Here is a 20,995-nt window from a genome sequence, read left to right on the forward strand (position 1 = left end):
CAGAAGTAAAGGACCAGAAGCCAGTCTCCTGATAATCCTGTCCTGTCTGTATGAAACCCAGAAGTGTATTTAGCTCTCCTTTATAACTGACCCCTCAGACTTGGGATCATTGAGAACCTTCAGAAGAGAATACTATGTAGGTGTCAGAAATCAATCCTCAGGTAAGGATGTTGCCAACGTCCATCTGTACCTCTGTTAGATGCCTGGCTTTGAACTTCAAAGGATGGTAGCTACTGACAACCAGAGATCTTAAACAGAAAACCTACTTTCTTCATATTATCCAAAAATTACATGGTAACTTAAAACCTGAGCTCTCAAGAAACACATCCTGATTATCTTTTTTTTCCTGATTATCTTTTATATAGCTTTTTTCCCCCTCCCAGAAAAACTATCTTCCTTAAGCAAGACCAAAGACTTAATTCCCTTAGTTATTTTAACGGATTCCCCAAATCTCCTAAGAATACCTAATACAAAGTTAAGCCAGTAAAAGAACATACTTAAAACATATATATCCATTGATGCAGTCATCTTTTAAGACAGAACCACTGATTTCAAAACAGAGCATGATATGAGAGAGAAAAATCATTGCTACAAAAACCAGACGATAGCCCGATTCTAAATTTAAAATTCGTTATTTCTTTTACCATGCTACCATAATCACATTAGAAAAGTCTTAGTTTCGAGTTCAAGCCATCATCTCATGATTGCTTTGGAAAAAGGAACTCAGAATCAGTAAAGAAGAACTGCATTCAAGTCTCATGTCTCCAAGACTTACATGAGCTAAAAATGAAATTTCTAAAAAGTATATAATTAAGCAGCATCCTTAAAAGTGATTATGTAAAGTGGTTATATGCTTATTGCTCAAATCATTCATGAGATGTACAACGTCTTACTGTACTACAAATATTAAGTGGTTTTTACTTCAAAAGTAATGGTAAAAAAAAAAAAGTAATGGTAAGGTTTGAAAACTTATTTTCCTAGTCGCACAAATATCACGAGTCATCAAGAATCTGGGTTGGCAGGCAGCCCGGGGCGGTGGGGGTGGGGGAGGGTGCCCTCAGTGGTTTAGCGCCACCTTCAGCCCAGGGCCTGATCCTGGAGACCTGGGATCGAGTCCCACGTCGGGCTCCCTGCATGGAGCCTGCTTCTCCCTCTGCCTGTGCCTCTGCCTCTCTCTCTCTCTCTCTCTCATGAATAAATAAATCTTTAAAAAAAAATGAAAATTTAGAAACCAGCTAAATGCCCAGCAATAACCATTTACTTAATGAACTATTGCCATCCAAAGGAACATATCATATAGTCATTAAAAATATTTAAGTATATTTAATGATGTTGTTCCTAAAACGGCAGAATGAAAATGTAAATAGAAAGGTAGGAAACAGTATAAAGCTATTTTTATATTACACATCTCCCCCCTCCCCCCACACACACATATACACACAACGCACAAGAAAAAAAGCTTTAAAAATAGTAAAAATCACAATATTTTAAATATCAATGTTTGGGGAGAAGACTACAGGAGTTTTTTCCCCCTGCAATTCATGTATTTTTTAAACGTAAATAGTATTTTTAATCCCATGCATCTACAACTTCTAAAACTTTACAAAACAGACATTTTGGGTGTTAGCTTAAAGAGAGCCTAAAATGAGTAAGATTTTGAAACATTCATTGCAAAGTTTGAGAAGATTGAAACTGGTTACATATTATGCATTATTCATTTTTTAAAACCAATTCTTTTATAAACAGCACAATACCTAGGGTCACAATGTGGTTCTATCACTTACTAACTGCCTGACCCTCGGTATATAACATTTCTGTGCCTCAATTTCCTCATTCATAAAAAAGGTTTATATAACTGAACCTGTGTTACAGGGTTGCTATGAGAACAGTCAATATGTGTGAAGTGCCTGGAGTAGTGCACATAGTATATATTCAATAAATATCAGTTGCTATTATTTGCTATTGTTACTTTATACCAGAAAAAAAAAGAAAAACATCTCATCATTAAGGAAAATCTACTATAAATGACACAAAGGAATCCAGCATCATTCTTATATAATATCAATATAAGAAAAATTTCAGTTCTGAGATAGACCTGATAATACTTTAAAGCAAACATCTGTGAATGATGTCGGAAAAACTGAGATCAATAACGACTGAAATACTAATCATGTTTTCAGTAACAAACAGCAAAAAGTTGTTCTATTGGTTAAAAAATATGAAAACTCCTGTTTGAACCAATTTATTCTAATATGATATTCTGCTAGGAATCAGAAACAAAAAAACTCATATAACATTTATTAGATACGGCTAACCAATGGCTTGTGTTTTGACCTATGGATAGTAAATCAATTTAGTAAGTCACATCCAGCATTTTTTGTTCAGTAATAGACAATATTAAACAAAAGAAATCAGAGGGCATCACACAGTAATAGCAAGAACTGCTTCATAATATTTTTGTAACACCTAAAATACACATTTGTATGTCTCCTGGGATGTGGTGTAAAATGTATCTCTTACTGTGTGTCACAGTCAAAAAAGTTGGAAAAACACTCTTCTATATCAACATTTAAGATTTCATACATTAATCTGGATAAAACCTTATATTTATTTTGCTTTTATAAATTTTATAATTCATATTACTAAGGTATACAATGGAGGGCAATATAAGAGTAGCTCAAATTTGCTGATGACCAAACATTCAAAACTACAGTAAACATAAAATGGTAAAGGGTTTGCAGAGTTTGGGCTGATAATTTTAAACTCAGTTAAAAAAAAAAAAAAAAAGAATGACCTATTTTCACCTGGCATTTGAAAAATGGGGAGCAGAGAAAACAGAATTTTCTTAGATGTTCCAATACCAGAAAAGGTAACTTGATGTGGTAAGTGGATCATTCACTTGAGAAATCTGACAAATTAGGGCAAGAGTCCCAGGTCTTCATCTTCCTAGCTCTGTAACCTTCCCCAGTTAACCTCTCAGATTTGGTTTTCTCATACTTCACAAGACTGCAAGGATTAAATGAAAGAGTGTACATCAAGCATTTAGTACCATGCCTCACATATGGTGAAAAGGTAAAAGCCTTCTCTTTCACAGCTCCAAAACTTAGAAAAAGGGAGACTTATTATATTGACCAGCATTAACCTCACAACTTCTCTTGAGCACCCATTACAAGTCATCTTCATTCCATCATACCTTGAAGATAAACCAGACAGAGCTTTCTTGAGGATCTCAGGGGTTCTATCTGAAGATGGTGGAATTTCTGGAATATCGGAATCTGTTCTGGAATCCAAATCTCCATATCTGTCATCAATATCTGTTTCCTAAAGTTAAAGAAAAAGGAAAATCACTTTGCAAAATTGAAAAAGAATAAAAAAGCACGATTGCCAAAGCATTTATTTATTGTTCAGTGTATCAAATCTTAGTTATATAACTTGAAACAAAGAAACAACTATTAATTTATCTTGAACAACCAAGCACTGTTGTACTTCCCTGTTAGGAGAGTTTGATGATCTTTGCTAAAATCTATCAATATAAAGGATTAATTTAAACAAAAGACACAACTAGAAACTTCCTATATTATCTAAATCAGAAATTTACTAACAAGAATCAAGTGTTTGTTGTTTTGCTATTTAACTGGGAGAACATGGTGTTATTTCCATATAAATTCTGATCAACTGTGCATAGTCCCTTTTTTGATTACAATCAAAGCACCACCAACAAAAGCAGGATCTTACACCAGCAGAGCAATACGTTTGTGTGTGTGTGTGTGTGTGTGTGTGTGTGTGTATACCAGTTTTTCATCCATAAAACAAAAGCATTTAATATAATACTGAGGACTTAGTAAAGTCAAAGAAATAACAAGCTAATATTATGATTGAACCAAGTCTTCCATTAAGTAGCTTACCAAATAAAATTTTAGCCTTGGGGGAGCATTTTCATTTTTCATAAAGCAGCAATAAACTTTTGTTTACCAACTATAACTTTCATATTAAGCAATTATTAAATGTCATTATTCCAAAAATGATAAATGAAATACACATGCTGAATTCTCACTGTAACAGAGTCAGTTGTCTGCAAAGTAGCTTATACAGAGAGAGATGCTGACTAATAAATCACGAGCCAGAACACCCCCTGAAAATCTCAAGGCATCTGCTCTCAGTCCGACATGCCATCAGGTCTTTGACATCTAGAATGATGGATCACTTTTTTTCCCCTTTTCCCTGCTACTCTTTTTTAACCTTCAATAATCCAGTGTTGTAGGTGTGGTATGAGTAGTAGTAGAGATAGTGACTAATGGATGTGACTCCTGAAGGCAACATCATCATGTTGCCAAAAGAGCACTAGACTAGGAATCAGAAGTTGCCAGTACTAATTCTACTTCTACTCTATTATTGTGATGAAAGGCAAAGTATTCAGCCCTTCGGTTAAGAAACTCAGCTCTTGGTTTCCCCATAAAATAAAAACACTGGACTAGAATTCAAATTGTGCCCTCCAAACACTAAAGCTCTCAGTAAGCCACTTCAAAGTCCACTTGGCAATAATGGTGATATGACACAATCCCCCACCCCCGTCATGCACACATTCTCAAAACAGCTGCCCTGCTTTTATTTTTATTATTATGCTTCTAATTTCTATTTTATACACCTTAGAGAAACACAAAATGAAACACTTAAGATTTAACTAGGCTTCTTCAATTCCATTCCAATAACTAAATAATGAAAGATAATTCCAAAATAATGACATTTCCTTGAGCAATGTTACTCAAATACTTCAGTGAATGGCAGACTCTATGTTTCCATATTTCTTTTATGGAACCTGTTACAAAGATACCAAAACTGGCACACACACACACACACACACACACACACACATACACAAATGAGTGTAACTGGAGATCATGGGAAAGAAGTAGTACTTCAGTGATCAACTAGAGTCATGAAGCATTGTGCCTGCTGAATGAAGGTACTTAAAATGTTTGAGAAAACCAAATTAGGGGCTTCTTCTCAAGCCCGTAATTTAAAGGTGATGATCCTCCACTTTTCATCATAAGCCCTGTTCTCTCCCACAACTTACCAGGGTATCCAATGGTATCTAGCCTCTTCGTCTCTGTGAACTCATGATTCTCCAAAGACCTGCATCTCTAGCTTCCAACATGCTATTTCTGAGTGGGTGGGCTTTCCATGAACATCATCTCAAATTCAACATAAGCAAACTGGCTTAACTTTTCCACACTAAACCTACTGCCCTTTCTGTATGTCCTACTCAGGTAAAGACACCACCACCAAAACAATTCAACAATTAACTCAGGTTTGAAACTTGGCTATCAACACCTGCATTTCCTTTGACCAAAACTCATTCAGTTAGTACTGAACCTGTCATTCATCTTTCTCCCTGTCTTGATCCTTACACACTGCTCTATCCTTGCTGAGCATCCTCTCTTGCATAGCTCATCCCCCTGCCCTCTGTCCTGCCTTCTCTAATTCATTTTTTAAAAGATTTATTTATTTGAGAGAGAGAGTGTGTGCGTGCATGCAAGAGCAGGAGGAGGGGCAGCAGAGGGAGAATTTCAAGCAGACTCCACACTGAGCATGGAGCTCGATCTCACAACCCTGAGATCATGACCAGAGCTGAAATCAAGAATTGGACGCTCAACCAACTGAACCACCCAGGCAACCCTCTAATTCATGTTCAACATAAAAAGAATCTTTCTAAATTGCAAATCTGATCTTACTACTTCACAGCCTAAAATCATCAGGATAAAGTTAAACTACTTAGCATTGCTTTTACTGTTTTTCATGACGGAACCCTGCTCTCCCAGCCACTCTTTGATGACTGCCCAGTTTCACACAGTGCCATACTCTCTTGAATCCAGATGTTTGTTCTACGTATAAAGTACAAACTGTACACTTTTTCTCTCTGGATCCCAGTTCCAATCTTCCCTTCTCCATTTCTCCATTTTCTAGCTATTGCCCATTCATCCTCTGACCTCAGCTTTCAGGTCATTTCCTTTTGAAATGTCTTCCCTGACCCCCTAGCTCCAGGTTAGCTGCTCTTCAACTATGTTCCCACAATCCCCTTAATTTTTACCTATTAGTTTACATTAAAATTATTTGTTTGCTTATCTTCATTTTCCAATAGTCCAAAGGCTTTGTGAGAAGTGGAAATACTGGCCTCATTTTTGAATCCCAAGATGCCAGGAGAGGAACTTGCCCAGTGACTGACATTTATTTATTAGACACTACATAAATATGTTGAAATAAACTGAGTCTGTCAACTCATGCTAATATTTAAGATTAAAAATAAGAAGTTCTCATCTGTTCTTGCTGAGTAGTCTTGGCCAAGTTACCTTGCATGAGACCTCAGATGCACTTATTTACATGAATCGAAGGCTGCTGACTATGAAGGACTACTATTTTCCAAATATTAAATTTTAATGAAAATATGTCTGGGAAATGATGGCTCAAAGTTAAAAAAATAAGTTTATTTTCCTGTAAATTTAATTTCTACAGAAGTATATTTAGAAAATAAGAGCAAAAGCACTTTAAAAATATTGATTTATTTACTGCTCACATTACCATAGAGGTAGGTAAAAAATCATTTCCATTTTCTAGGTGAAAAAATTTAGGTTCCAAAAGGCTAAGTACCCAAGTTTTACACAGCTTTCAGCAATATAGCTGGGATTTGAAACCATGCAGGAGGGAAATTTAAAGAACAGTTCTCCTACAAATTGATCTATACCTCCAATGTAATCCCAATAAATATCTCAAAAGGTTTTTTTTTTTTTTTGGTCGACATGTATGGGCTGATTCTAAAATTTACATGAAAAGACAAAGGACCTAGAAGAGCCTAAGCATCCATGGAAAAAGAACAAAGCTGAAGGACTAACACTACCTGTTTAAGTGTTATTATAAAGCTGTAATCATGGGACATCTGGGTGGCTCAACAGTTAAGCATCTGCCTTTGGCTCAGGGCACGATCCTGGAATCCCAGAATCGAGTCCCACATGGGGCTCCCTGCATGAAGCCTGCTTCTCCCTCTGCCTATGTATGTCTCTGCTTTTCTCTCCCTGTGCCTCTCATGAATAAATAAATAAATAAAATCTTTAAAAAAAAATAAAGGTGTAATCAAGCTGTGGTATAGGTATGAAAGAAAAAATGATCAATGGAACAGAATAAGGAGCCCAAAAAATAAACCCACACATACACAGCCAACTGATTTTCAACAAAGTTGAAAGGTAATTCAATATATGATGCTGGGACATTTGGATGTCCATATGTAAAGAAAGGGAAGTGAAAGAACTTTGGTTCACATCTCACGCCATTTACAAAAATTAATTCAAAAGACACTCTTAAGAGAATGAGAAAACAAGCCATAGGCTAGAAATCAAGTAAATCAGATACCAAGTAAAGGTCCTGAATCCAGAATACATAAAGAGTTCAAAATATAATTTTAAAAAATCATCTCATAATACATGGGCAAAATATTTGAATAGATATTTCACCAAAGGCAATACATGATGGCAACTAAATGAATGAAAAAATGTTCAGCATCATTAGTTATTAGGGAAATCCAAATCAATATCATATAAATACTACTACACATTGAGAAACATGGCTAAAATTAAAAAAACAACAACAAATAAAAACATACCAAATGTTAGAGAAGATGTGGAGAAACTGAAACTTTCACACTTTCACTGGCAAGAATGTAAAATGGTAAAAACACTTTGGAAAATAGTTTGGCAGTTTCTTAAAAAGTTAAATATACATCCACTATATGACCCCGTCATTCCATTCCTAGGTATCTGCCCAAGAGAAATGAAAGTATATATCCACACAAAGACTGTACACAAATGTTCACGGCAGCTTTTTTTTCTTTTCCCATGGCAGCTTTATTTGAAATATCTCCAAACTGGAAATAAATGTCCACCAGGGAAAAGGACAGGTTGGGCTACATCATGCAAAGGAATACTACTCAGTAATAATATGGATAAATGTCACAATAAGTACACTGAATAAAGAGGACCTGTAAAAAGGTACATATGGGGTACCTGGCTGGCTCAGGTAGACCTGAGATGTGAGATGTGAACCTGGCTGGTTGGTAGACCATGCAACTCTTGACATCAGGATCATAAGTTCAAGCCCCACATTGAGCATGAGCCTTGTTTTTTTTTAAAAAAAAGTACATATGTATGTTTGTATGCATACTTGTATGTATAGTATTCGCTTTATATAAAAATTCTAGAAAACACAAACTCATCTGTAGTTCCAGAAAGCAGATCAGTGGTTAACTGGATTTGAGGGGGGAATTACAAAAGAGCAGGAGCAAACCTTTCATGGTGATGGATATGTTTATTTATTATCTTGATTCCGGTGATGAATTCACACTGTTATACACGTTAGAACTTACAAAATTTTGCAGTGTCTGTATAGCTTAGTGTATGTCATTTATAACTCATGATGACTCCTGAAGAGCACACAAGAGCCAGTGGTCAGGGAAAGAGAACCGAAATACATCCCAATGCTGGGGATTCAAGGATAGGAAGGAGGGAATGGCTCCAGTCCATACAAGATCATGGTTCCAAAAGTTCTAAACTAATTATGGTAAGCAGCAGTTTAGAATTCAATAAAGGATAATATATTAAATCACTCACACTTTCCAATCCTTTTATATCTGATTCCCTAAAAAATAAGTCAGTCAGGGTCAGCTTCTCCACTACTGGTTCCTTGAGGTTCATGTCGATCCCTGTACTAATTCAACACTAAAATCGCAACCAAGTAAATGGAAACCTTCAAGTGTGCTTAAAAGGAGGAGGGCTTTTAAAAATCATGAAGCTATAAAAATGTATATTGTGAAAGATCACTGTAGATCAGTTTTTGAAGGCACGTATGAATTTTCTCAAAAATATATTTCTTTCTCTATAAGATGAAAATCCCAACTCCAATTTTGGAATCATAAGCCATCTGCAAACACATTTGTCCTATATTTCAGGCTGCATTCCTCACTTCCTCTCTACATTATTAGTCCTTTCCTAAGGATATTACACATATTCATTCCACAGTGGTTTTACTATACTTCCCTGACAAGAAGTCTCTTCTTTCCCTATTGAACCTTCTCATCCTATGAGCCCATCAAGCAAAGCTTACTGATCTTGTTCTATTTGGTCTCCCGTAATTCTCCCATAAAAGTGAATTTTTAAAAAATTTCATTACCTTTATCTTGAAGTCAGGTGATATAAATTATTGTAAGATTAACAACAGATTATCTTTATTCCTGGGGTATGTCTTATTCTATGAGTGGGGAAGGAAATTATAAGTAAAACAGCTTGGTGCCTGAAAAAAAATCTTGATGCTAAGCAGTTCTTACTTGAAAGAATATTAGGTTATATTTCCAATTTCAGCATCTTCTTTTGGTTCCTTCATTGTGTCCATATACACATGGATTCCTCTTCTTCAAGGACAAGAAGTGAACAGAGGACAGAATTGCTTATATCTGTGCTGGGGAGGGAGACTAAACTGATTTATTTCCTGGTGAGTCAGCAGTACTGTGAACTAAGTGAAGAGTGGCGTACAGGGGTCTTCAAGACCTTTGTGATGATGATGAATGTTTTACATTCTACAGATAGAAATCTGATTATCTCAGTGACCTGCTCTATGGTCCTATCCTATATTTACTATGATTGATAAAGCCTCTTTGCCTTTTCCAAATCTGAATTAAAAAGAAAAAGACAAAAAAAAAAAAAAAAAAGAAAGAAAAAGACTGGTCCTCAAATCTTTGCAGCCCTGTTCTAATCACCCACTGAAGGAAAGAGGTGACTTATACTCCAGTGCACCATGATACTATTCTGATCAGGCATTACATCACACTATTTAGTAGGTCCAGTGTCAGGATCAGAGAAGATTCAATATGCATCAGCAACACATAAAATGCCTTGATGGGGTGCCTAGGTGGAGCAGTCCATTAACCATCTGATTCTTGGTTTCAGCTCAGGTCGTGATGTCAGGGTTGTGAGACTAAGCCCGGAGTCAGGCTCCTGCTAGGCTTTGGGTCTGCTTAAGACTCTCTCTCTCTCTCTCCTCCCCCCACCTGGCCCCCACCTTCCCACATGCTCACTCTCTACCTCTATCAAATAAATCTGTAAAAACGATGCCTTAGTAAACAGCAAATCTGATTCTGTCAATCACCCATTTAAAATCTTCCAGAAACTTCCCATTGCTCAAATCCAACCTCCTCTTACTCTCCAGCCACGGCTCTCAGTATGCCCAACCTGCCACTTCATGCTCTGTGGAACTGAACTTCTTGCATGCGCAGAAAGAACTGTCTTAACTTCTTGACATTTTCCTCTTATAATAATGTTTCCTCCTCAGAGCATAGCTTTGTTGGCTAGCATCTATTTATCTTGATGGTCTTAGGGTTTTTTGTTTTTTGTTTGTTTGTTTGTTTAAGGTCTCAGTTTTGATATCAATTCTAGAAAATCTTTCTTCAGGGAGCCTGTCATAAGCTCCCTGAAGAATGAATAATAAGGGTGCCCAAAGATGTCCTCGTCTTGAGGAACCTGTGAATATGTTACGTCACAATGCAAAGGAGAATTAAAGTAATACATGGAATTAAGTTTGCTAATCAGCTGACCTTCAGATGGGGAGATTAGCCTGGATTATCCAGGTAAATTTAATATCATCATCAGGGTCCTTCAGGTGAGAGAGAAGAGAGGAGAGTCAGAGATGTTATGACAGAAACAGAGGTCTTAGTGATGCTGGCTTTGAAGATGGAGGAAGAGACCATGAACCAAGGCATGTAGGCAGCCTCTAGAAGCTAGAAAAGGCAGCAAAACAGATTTTCCCCAAGAGCCTCCAAAAGAAACACAGTCCTGCCAACATCTCAATTTCAGCCCAGTGAGACCCATTTTGGACTTGTGATGTCCAGAACTGTAAGACAGTGGATTTGTGGTGATTTGGCAGTAGCAACTGGAAACTAAATTCAGAGCCCCCCAGCCCAGTTGTGCTGCTCATGCCCCTCAAGCAGCCTACCTCTGCCACAGCCTACATGACACAGAAACCAGTGAGGTTTCTCGTTTGCCCACCAGAGTCTTGCCCACTATGGCCACTCCTACAACAAGGAGCCCCGTGAGTGTGTCCTGAGGAAATGGTAACTAGTCATCTCTACCCCCAAATAGAATCAAGCTGATTCTCCCAATCTACAGTACCTTTGTTCTTACTAATTTTTTTTTTTTGCCATTCCTAAAATGCTACCTACAATATTCATATCCAATCTATTTTCCAGGCCTCTTTTTTTAAGATTGTATTTTTAAGTGATCTTTACACCCAAGGTGGGCTCAAACTTATAACCCAGAGGTCAGGAGTTGCACATTTTACCACCTGAGCCAGGCAGGTGCCCCTCTAGGCCTGTTTTAAATCTTTGCTAAATTTTTGGCTCCTTCAGATTTTCCCCTAATGACACCCAATTCTATTACATATTAAAATCTTACTAGATAAATCTTATTAGATCTTATGGTTTCATTTATATGAGTGTTAAATTCCAAATTAGAAATAAAGATCTCTAAGGGCAAAATCCATGGGATAATATACACGAGCTCAGAAATTTGAGGAGTTTTATTCAAATGTGAAATATTACTATTATCACAAATTTGCATTCTATCTGAGATCATATTAGTGCAGGGCTCTCCGTAGGGCTTAGGGCTAAGAGAAAGAATGCTTACAGCTCATCTTGCTTTTTGGAAAGAAAAACAAGTATATGCATTAAGAGTGATTAAATCTGTCCTTGGATATTTTCTGCAATGTGTGAACCTTGATTGGATCTTGGTTTGAAGGGAAAGGGTAGAGAAAGAGAGGAATCTCAAATAGACACTTGGCAGCAAATGGGAAAACATGAATATGAACTGTTTGTAGATAAGAAAGTTATTGTTAGTTGTTTTAGATATGATAATGGTATTGTGGTTACAAAAGAGAATGTCTTCAAGAGATGCATGATTTAATATTAGGAGTGAAGGACCATGAGATCTGCAACTTATTTTCAAATATTTTGCTCATTAGCAAAATATTTGCATATGCATATATGGCAAGATAGAGCAAACCTGGTAAAATCTCAACAATTGTTAAATCTAAGTGCTGAGTGACAGATAATCACCATACTAGTCTTTTAACTTTTCCACATTAAAAACTTTGTAATAAAAAAAAAAACTTTTGTAATAAAAATCTAGGAAAAAATTCAGAACTACACAACACCAGGGATATAAATATGTTGTAAACCTACCAAAAGAAGGAAATACTAAATAGAAAATTCACGCTGTGGTTAGTTAGATGCCTATGGGGTTCCTTATAATCATGATCCTTTTGTATCAATTCTATATTTATTAATAACAATCAATATAAATTATTATAAGGAGCACCACCACATGCAGAATTCCAGGGGGCACCATCTACACTAATCCCTACATGAATGGTGTCCCAGAGTTGTTCAAAGACAACACAGAAACAGTTCATGTACGAACACAGTAAATGGGTGAAAATAAAATAAAAATAAAAACCCTGAAAGGGACAGGAAACTAATTTGATTTTCCAGATATGGATTTTTGTATTTTGAGGTAAAATGTTAAGCCTCAGATGAGCTTAATAAATATTTGCTGCCCCAAAGAACTACATTGTTTTCAAATTACCTGCTTAGAATAGGAAGGTGGCATTGAGCCCAATCTGAGCTGCCAAGGTTTGGTTTCACCTGGGACAGACAGATGATGAAGTCAGATTGGCTTTATCAGCTTTACATAAAGCTCTTCAATAGCTGGTCATAGGTCCTGGCAAATAAAGGCAACAGCAAGCATAGCTAGGAAACAGAAAAGCAACACTGCTTTCCTAGCCACCAAGTTAGCACAAAGGAACTTTAAATTTCCATTGGTATGAGCTCCTCATGTTGGCCTAGATTCTTGTTTCTCTCTGTGCATTCCAATTTTATATTTAAAAGAAAGCTTAATAATGTTGATAGTTCTGAGTCTTAAGCAAACAAACATTCTATGACATGACATGAAAAATAACTTTGACCTCTCCTGTGGATAAGAAAACTAGTAAACAATTCGAAAGATAACTAAAATTGGCATATGATCAATAACCAATTAGTCACTAATGAAATTAGTTACTTTCCTGGAGTCACTTCAAAATCTGACATCATTCTCATTAAATAAGTTCTGAAACATCTCCCAACTAAATGAATCAAAATGTAAATGCCTATAAAGTAAAAATGTATGACTTCTTCTCCTAATCAATCACAAAAATAAGTGAAAAAGGAACTATTTTGGGTTTTGTTGTTGTTGTTTTGAGAGAGAGTGTGTATGGTGGGGGGAGGGTGTGCAGAGGAAGAAGAGAGAGAATCTTAAGCAGGCTGTGCCCAGCGTAGAAGCTGACATGGGACTCAAACTCATGACCCTGAGATCATGACCTGAGCTGAAATCAACAACGGGATGCTCAACAGACTGAGCCACCCAGGCGTCCCTAGAAACTATTTTGTTTGATTTGAATCCAGGTACTTAAAATCACAGATTTATAGGTTTTCAGTTAAAAGGTTCTAATTGAACAGAAAAGCCAAATTAGTTTAAAAGAAAATCACACAAGTGGTAATAGTTAAAAAACAAAAAAGGTTCCACTTGGAGGTTGTGGCTAGTAAAGGGGAGCACATATGGAACAGTGTGCATAGGACAAGGTCCCTGGGATGCTTGTATGTGAGGCTGCTACTTTAAAAAAAATTTTTTTAATATTTATTAATAGTAAAAAAAAAAAAGGTTTTAATAGTAAAGTAAAAAGTATTTTAATTAATTTTATAAATTTAAGACCACATACCTAATTTCCTCCTTTACATATTCTTACAAAATTTAGGGTAAATCCCAGCTCTTAATATCATATGACCTTGGAAAAGGAATTTCGGTTTTCTCAGGCATAAACTAAGGCTATTTCCTGTCTACACAATTGTTAAGATATTCAAACTGGCATTATGTGCAAGTGAGTATTTTGCAAACTATAAATTACTTTATTACCTTTATTCCATATAGCTAAAGTCCAAAGTCCAAGAAATTAGTATATATCCTACAATTAGTTATTGAACAACAAACAAATCCTGGCCTCGCCCCTTTTCTCAAAGGTATAAAGAGCCCACAAAAAAGAAAACTTTTAATCAGAACTTCAAATAAAATATGCATCCAACAAGTATTTACTGAATGCACAGAAACAGGCAAGCCTCATAAAACATGTATGTATACAAATTCTTAAATGACCTATTTTCCTTATACTGGACCAAAACCTGTATTTTTTTAAAAAGACATTCCTAACTACAGAGTAAAGGAAAACAAACAGAAAACAACTTTATTTCTACCTGTGCTATCTATGAAGAAACATGTGAAGGTCTGTTTTACAAAACTGCATATATATTAACATAAAGGATAATCACACTTTACATATATACGTTATTCTTCTTTATGAGATAATTTTCTAGAGTACTACTTTAAATTGTCTGACTTTTCCCTAGTATATTTATGACAAAATATTGTTTGCATCAAAAAGTCCACTGCAGTACACATCCAAAGCATGATAAAACTGATGACATCATATGATAAAACTTCTCAAAATATTAAGAAAATAAACCGTTTAAAGACAAGATCACAGGGCAGCCTGGATGGCTCAGCGGTTTAGCGCTGCCTTCAGCCCAGGGCCTGATCCTGAGACCCAGGATCGAGTCCCACATCGGGCTCCCTGCTTGGAGCCTGCTTCTCCCTCTGCCTGTGTCTCTGCCTCTCTCTCTCTGTGTCTCTCATTAATAAATAAATAAAACCTCTAAAAAAAAAAGACAAGATCACAAATAGTAAATAAAAATTCATATGGCAACACCAGGATATTCTTTAGATGTCCCAAGAAAAATATAAAACATAATTTAAAGATATGAAAAGAAACTAACACCCCCTCACCTCCACAAAGTTTACTGACTACATTAACAGGACTTTAAAATGTGCCTGTCTACATTAGCGCAACTTTCCTATTCCTGGACACTCAGTCTGGAGATCACTGTTCACCAAAAGAACTTCTGAAATAACACATCAACTCTTAAATGGGAAGCATCAACAAATAAGTTTCTTTCTAAGATTCTCTGAACGCTTGCCTTAAAAATCATTACATGGCTGTTGCCACCAATCCCAAACTGTTATTTGTGGTCTTTACTCATTCCTAAACAGTCCAAAGATCTGCCTCAAGCCAAACTTCCAATTCTCACTAAAATCCCACTCTGCCTTTCCCACTCCAAGACTCTGCCAAAGCTCTATTGAGGTACTGTTCTCCCTCAACACAGGAAGCCATAAATTCACATTTACCTTATCAATTGATTGGTTGGTGATATTTTAGGAGCCAGCAAGCAAAAAATGTTAAATAAAATGAGTGTGCTGCAAATGACAAAAGAATCATGGAAAATTACTTAGGTGGTAATATCAATTAATAATTAATCAACAATTGGGGAATATTAGTTTAAACAGTATTCTAGATGTCTATATACAAATATTAGTATTTATTAAACGGATCTCTGGGTGGCACAGCGGTTTGGCGCCTGCCTTTGGCCCAGGGCGCGATCCTGGAGACCCGGGATCGAATCCCACGTCAGGCTCCCGGTGCATGGAGCCTGCTTCTCCCTCTGCCTATGTCTCTGCCTCTCTCTCTCTCTCTCTCTCTCTCTCTCTCTGTATGACTATCATAAATAAATAATAATAATAAAAAATTCTTTTTAAAAAAGTATTTATTAATGGCCTAGATTTTAATGAAAAAAAGGGAAATGTTTACAGGTGATACCAAGACAACCCATAGAGAAGTGTGCCAAAATGAAGATTTTACAGAAACACAAGTTCCAAAACTAAAAGTTTATTTAAAACAATATTAAAGTTATTAATGAAAGAAACTACACACATCTGAAATGAGGAAGGACAGAAATTAACTGACCAGACTGTTTCACCCTCAACTTCACAAGCCAAAACCTGTATTGAAGCAGCAGCCTCGGGGCACCTGGATGGCTCAGTGCTTGAGGATCTACCTTTGGCTCAGGTCATGATCCTGGGATTGAGTCCCGCATCAGGCTCCCTGCAGGGAACCTGCTTCTCCCCTGCCTATGTCTCTGCCTCTCTCCCTGTGTCTCTCATGAATATTAAAAAAAAAAAATGTTTTGTTTTTAAAGTAGCAGCCTCACATACAAGCATCCCAGGGACCTTGTCCCATGCACACTGTTCAACATGTGCTCCCCTTTACTAGCTACAACCTCCATGTGCACCCCCTTCTTTCCCAATTTTGGTCTAGGAAATCAGGTCTAAGCTTGATTTCCAATTACTCCATCCCTCTCAATCCACTCAGAGCTTCAATAGCTCACTTTGGCCTTCAGTCCACTTCCTTTGCCTACCCTAACTTGTGGTCAGTCACTTCAATTTGGTCTTGCTGATTTGTTTGTTCTTTTGGCATTCCTGACTTGGCATTTCCAGGCCGAAATCACACCTACTGCCTTTCTTATTCTTGGCCATTAAATGATGGCTATTCCTAACACATATAGTAGTTGTGAGAAACAAAGTAAGACATTAGGGGTGAAGAGCAGGCAGCCCCAAGATGGGACACTTTGACTTGAAGATTTTTTTGAATTAAAAGCAATCAAAACCCAGCAGACAGGAAAAGTCTTTACCTCAACCGCATAAAAGAAATTAGATAGAAGACCTGTTCCAGGTAGAGAGCTATCACCACAGATAACTACATTATACTACAAACTAGGTATGATAGGGAGGGACCTAGATACGCCTGTTTGATCAAAGTCCTCCATGTCCCATTGTTTCTCAGTGGACCAGCAAACATTTCATTTATTGAACACTTACTCTTTATCATCTTCCTGTGAAATTGCATTCCTTCCCTCCAAAATCCCAGATCCCTACTCCCTTTCTCCTTATATACCATATACACCCTCTTCTCTTTGTGTACCACGTATACCTCATGTTGCTTGGCTGTGGAATTTCCATGTCTGTCTTGATTCCCTGTACATATAAAATTAAATTTTATATTCTCTTGTTTATCTGTCTTACTTCAATCTCATTCTTAGTCCATCTAGAAGGACTTGAGGAGCAAAGTCTTCCTCCCCAATAATGCAAAAGTACTCTGTGAAGTCTAAATCACTCTACAAGCATCAACTACTATGACCAATAACGCTACTGAGTTAAGAACTATGCTAATTTGGTACATAGTAAATTTGTGTTATTTTAGTTCAACTGAATCTGCACTGAGTGATAATTCTACCAGTTGCCTCTCAGTCATTTCATATCACACTCCTTAAAATAACACTAAACAGATCCCAGTCAGAGATGATTTCTAGTTCCAGCTCTGCTGCTTGCATTAGGTCATTTTGGGAAATAACAACCACACTCTAGACCAAGTTTATTATTATTACTATATATATTAAACATAACATATAAAATAAATATAAAAAATATAATATATATTTAATTCTATATAAAATATATATATATTTATATACGAGAGAGAGACTGTGTTGAACTAAATTACTTCTAAGATCCCTCAAAGCTCTGTGGTTCTCAGACTCTACTGAGAAAAGTAAAAGCAAAGATACTAGCCAATAGGATCCAATAGTACATTAAGAAAATTATTCACCATGACCAAGTAGGATTTATCCCCCGGACGCAAGGCTAGTTCAACACTCGTAAAACAATCAGTGTGGGGCAGCCCCGGTGGCGCAGCGGTTTAGTGCCGCCTGCAGCCCTGGGCGTGATCCTGGAGACCCTGGATCGAGTCCCATGTTGGGCTCTCTGCATGGGGCCTGCTTCTCCCTCTGCCTGTGTCTCTGCCTCTCATTCTCTCTGTGTGTCTCTATGAATAAGTAAATAAAATCTTTTTAAAAAAAAAAACAATCAGTGTGATTCATCATATCAGCAAGAGAAAAACCAAGAACCATATGATCCTCTCATTAGATGCAGAGAAAGCATTTGACAAAATACAGCATCCATTCCTGATCAAAACTCTTCAGAGTGTAGGGATAGAGGGAACTTTCCTCAACATCTTAAAAGCCATCTACGAAAAGCCCACAGCAAATATCATTCTCAATGGGGAAGCACTGGGAGCCTTTCCCCTAAGATCAGGAACAAGACAGGGATGTCCACTCTCACCACTGCTATTCAGCATAGTACTGGAAGTCCTAGCCTCAGCAATCAGACAACAAAAAGACATTAAAGGCATTCAAATTGGCAAAGAAGAAGTCAAACTCTCCCTCTTCGCCGATGACATGATACTCTACATAGAAGACCCAAAAGCCTCCACCCCAAGATTGCTAGAACTCATACAGCAGTTTGGTAGCGTGGCAGGATACAAAATCAATGCCCAGAAATCAATGGCATTTCTATACACTAACAATGAGACTGAAGAAAGAGAAATTAAGGAGTCGATCCCATTTACAATTGCACCCAAAAGCATAAGATACCTAGGAATAAACCTAACCAAAGAGGTAAAAGATCTATACCCTAAAAACTATAGAACACTTCTGAAAGAAATTGAGGAAGACACAAAGAGATGGAAAAATATTCCATGCTCATGGATTGGCAGAATTAATATTGTAAAAATGTCAATGTTACCCAGGGCAATTTACACGTTTAATGCAATCCCTATCAAAATACCATGGGCTTTCTTCAGAGAGTTAGAACAAATTATTTTAAGATTTGTGTGGAATCAGGAAAGACCCCGAATAGCCAGGGGAATTTTACAAAAGAAAACCATAGCTGGGGGCATCACAATGCCAGATTTCAGGTTGTACTACAAAGCTGTGGTCATCAAGACAGTATGGTACTGGTACAAAAACAGACACATAGATCAATGGAACAGAACAGAGAACCCAGAAGTGGACCCTGAACTTTATGGTCAACTAATATTCGATCAAGGAGGAAAGACTATCCATTGGAAGAATTGGACATCCACATGCAGAAGAATGAAACTGGACCACTCTCTTTCACCATACAGAAAGATAAACTCAAAATAGATGAGAGATCTAAATGTGAGACAAGATTCCATCAAAATCCTAGAGGAAAACACAGGCAACACCCTTTTTGAACTCAGCCACAGTAACTTCTTACAAGATACATCCACGAAGGCAAAAGAAGCAAAAGCAAAAATGAACTATTGGGACTTCATCTAGATAAGAAGCTTTTGCACAGCAAAGGATACAGTCCACAAAACTAAAAGTCAACCTACAGAATGGGAGAAGATATTTGCAAATGATGTATCAGATAAAGGGCTAGTTTCCAAGATCTATAAAGAACTTCTTAAACTCAACACCAAAGAAACAAACAATCCAATCATGAAATGGGCAAAAGACATGAAGAGAAATCTCACAGAGGAAGACATGGACATGGCCAACATGCACATGAGAAAATGCTCTGCATCACTTGCCATCAGGGAAATACAAATCACAACCACCATGAGATACCACCTCACACCAGTGAGAATGGGGAAAATTAACAAGGCAGGAAACCACAAATGTTGGAGAGGATGTGGAGAAAGGGGAACCCTCTTACACTGTTGGTGGGAATGTGAACTGGTGCAGCCACTCTGGAAAACTGTGTGGAGGTTCCTCAAAGAGTTAAAAATAGACCTGCCCTACGACCCAGCAATTGCACTCTTGGGGATTTACCCCAAAGATTCAGATGCAATGAAACGCCGGGACACCTGCACCCCGATGTTTCTAGCAGCAATGGCCACAATAGCCAAACTGTGGAAGGAGCCTCGGTGTCCATCGAAAGATGAATGGATAAAGAAGATGTGGTTTATGTATACAATGGAATATTACTCAGCCATTAGAAATGACAAATACCCACCATTTGCTTCAACGTGGATGAAACTGGAGGGTATTATGCTGAGTGCAGTAAGTCAATCGGAGAAGGACAACAGTGTATGTTCTCATTCATTTGGGGAATATAAATAATAGTGAAAGGGAATATAAGGGAAGGGAGAAGAAATGTGTGGGAAATATCAGAAAGGGAGACAGAACATAAAGACTCCTAACTCTGGGAAATGAACTAGGGATGGTGGAAGGGGAGGAGGGCAGGGGGTCAGCGTGAATGGGTGACGGGCACTGAGGGGGACACTTGACGGGATGAGCACTGGGTGTTATTCTGTATGTTGGTAAATTGAACACCAATAAAAAATAAATTTATTATAAAAAAAAGAAAAGTAAAAGCATTAAATACTTTGATCTCCCCTTTTCTGCTTTTCAAAATGTTTCTATATCCACCCTCCATTCCTTCTTTCCTTTCCTTGGATACCCTAATCTACTGTACTCTCTACACAATGTCTGTTTCTTTTTTAGGCCTGCCCATCCTCATCAGCATCTTTACTCTCACTTGATTTCCTTCATACAAATAACTATCTTCCCCCCTTTGAAAAAGGAAATTTTCACTTGAACAACTTCTCTAGCTGCAATCATATACTCCCCTTCACTGCCACTTCACTGCCAGCTACCAGTACTTCACCTCCCACATTCTTTAACCTAAAACCTTGGCTTCTACTAGGATCTTTTGCTAAACTTAGTGTTCTATGCCTCACCTTTATTCCCAAATAGTATTAATGATATTCTCTAAGCAATCCCTCTTCCTTCAGCTCAGAGGATCTCATTATCCTGGTTCCTTCCCTACATCTACAACTCCGCTCTATACATGGGCACCTCCCAAGGTCCTGTTTTGTTTTCTCCCGTCACTATTCTAATCAAAAGTTAACATTTCAGAGACCTGACCTTTCATCTTAATTTCCATCACCACCTTGAATCACCTCTCTTATTCTAGAGAACGACAAACCCTGCCCAACCCAATTCACTCATGCTTACCCTCAACCTGCAAAATTACCCTGAAATTTCTGCTTCTTCCCTTAAAATCTCTTAAATTATGGATCAAAGTACATCTGCCAGCAGGCTCTTACTGTATAACTCTTA

The 20,995-nt window shown here is 37.3% G+C and overlaps 1 protein-coding gene across 1 annotated transcript in view; it reads right to left on the reverse strand.

Moving 5' to 3' along the window:
• The window catches only part of CDS1 (CDP-diacylglycerol synthase 1), a 67,044-nt gene that overhangs the window by 42,718 nt on the left and 3,331 nt on the right, over positions 1-20,995 (reverse strand). The window contains exon 2 of the mRNA XM_072755766.1: positions 3,194-3,321. Coding sequence (XP_072611867.1) covers positions 3,194-3,321 — 128 coding nt within the window. The remainder of the gene's footprint in view (positions 1-3,193; positions 3,322-20,995) is intronic.

The sequence above is a fragment of the Vulpes vulpes genome, chromosome 4, assembly GCF_048418805.1.
Source record: "Vulpes vulpes isolate BD-2025 chromosome 4, VulVul3, whole genome shotgun sequence".
Classification (NCBI taxonomy): domain Eukaryota; kingdom Metazoa; phylum Chordata; class Mammalia; order Carnivora; family Canidae; genus Vulpes; species Vulpes vulpes.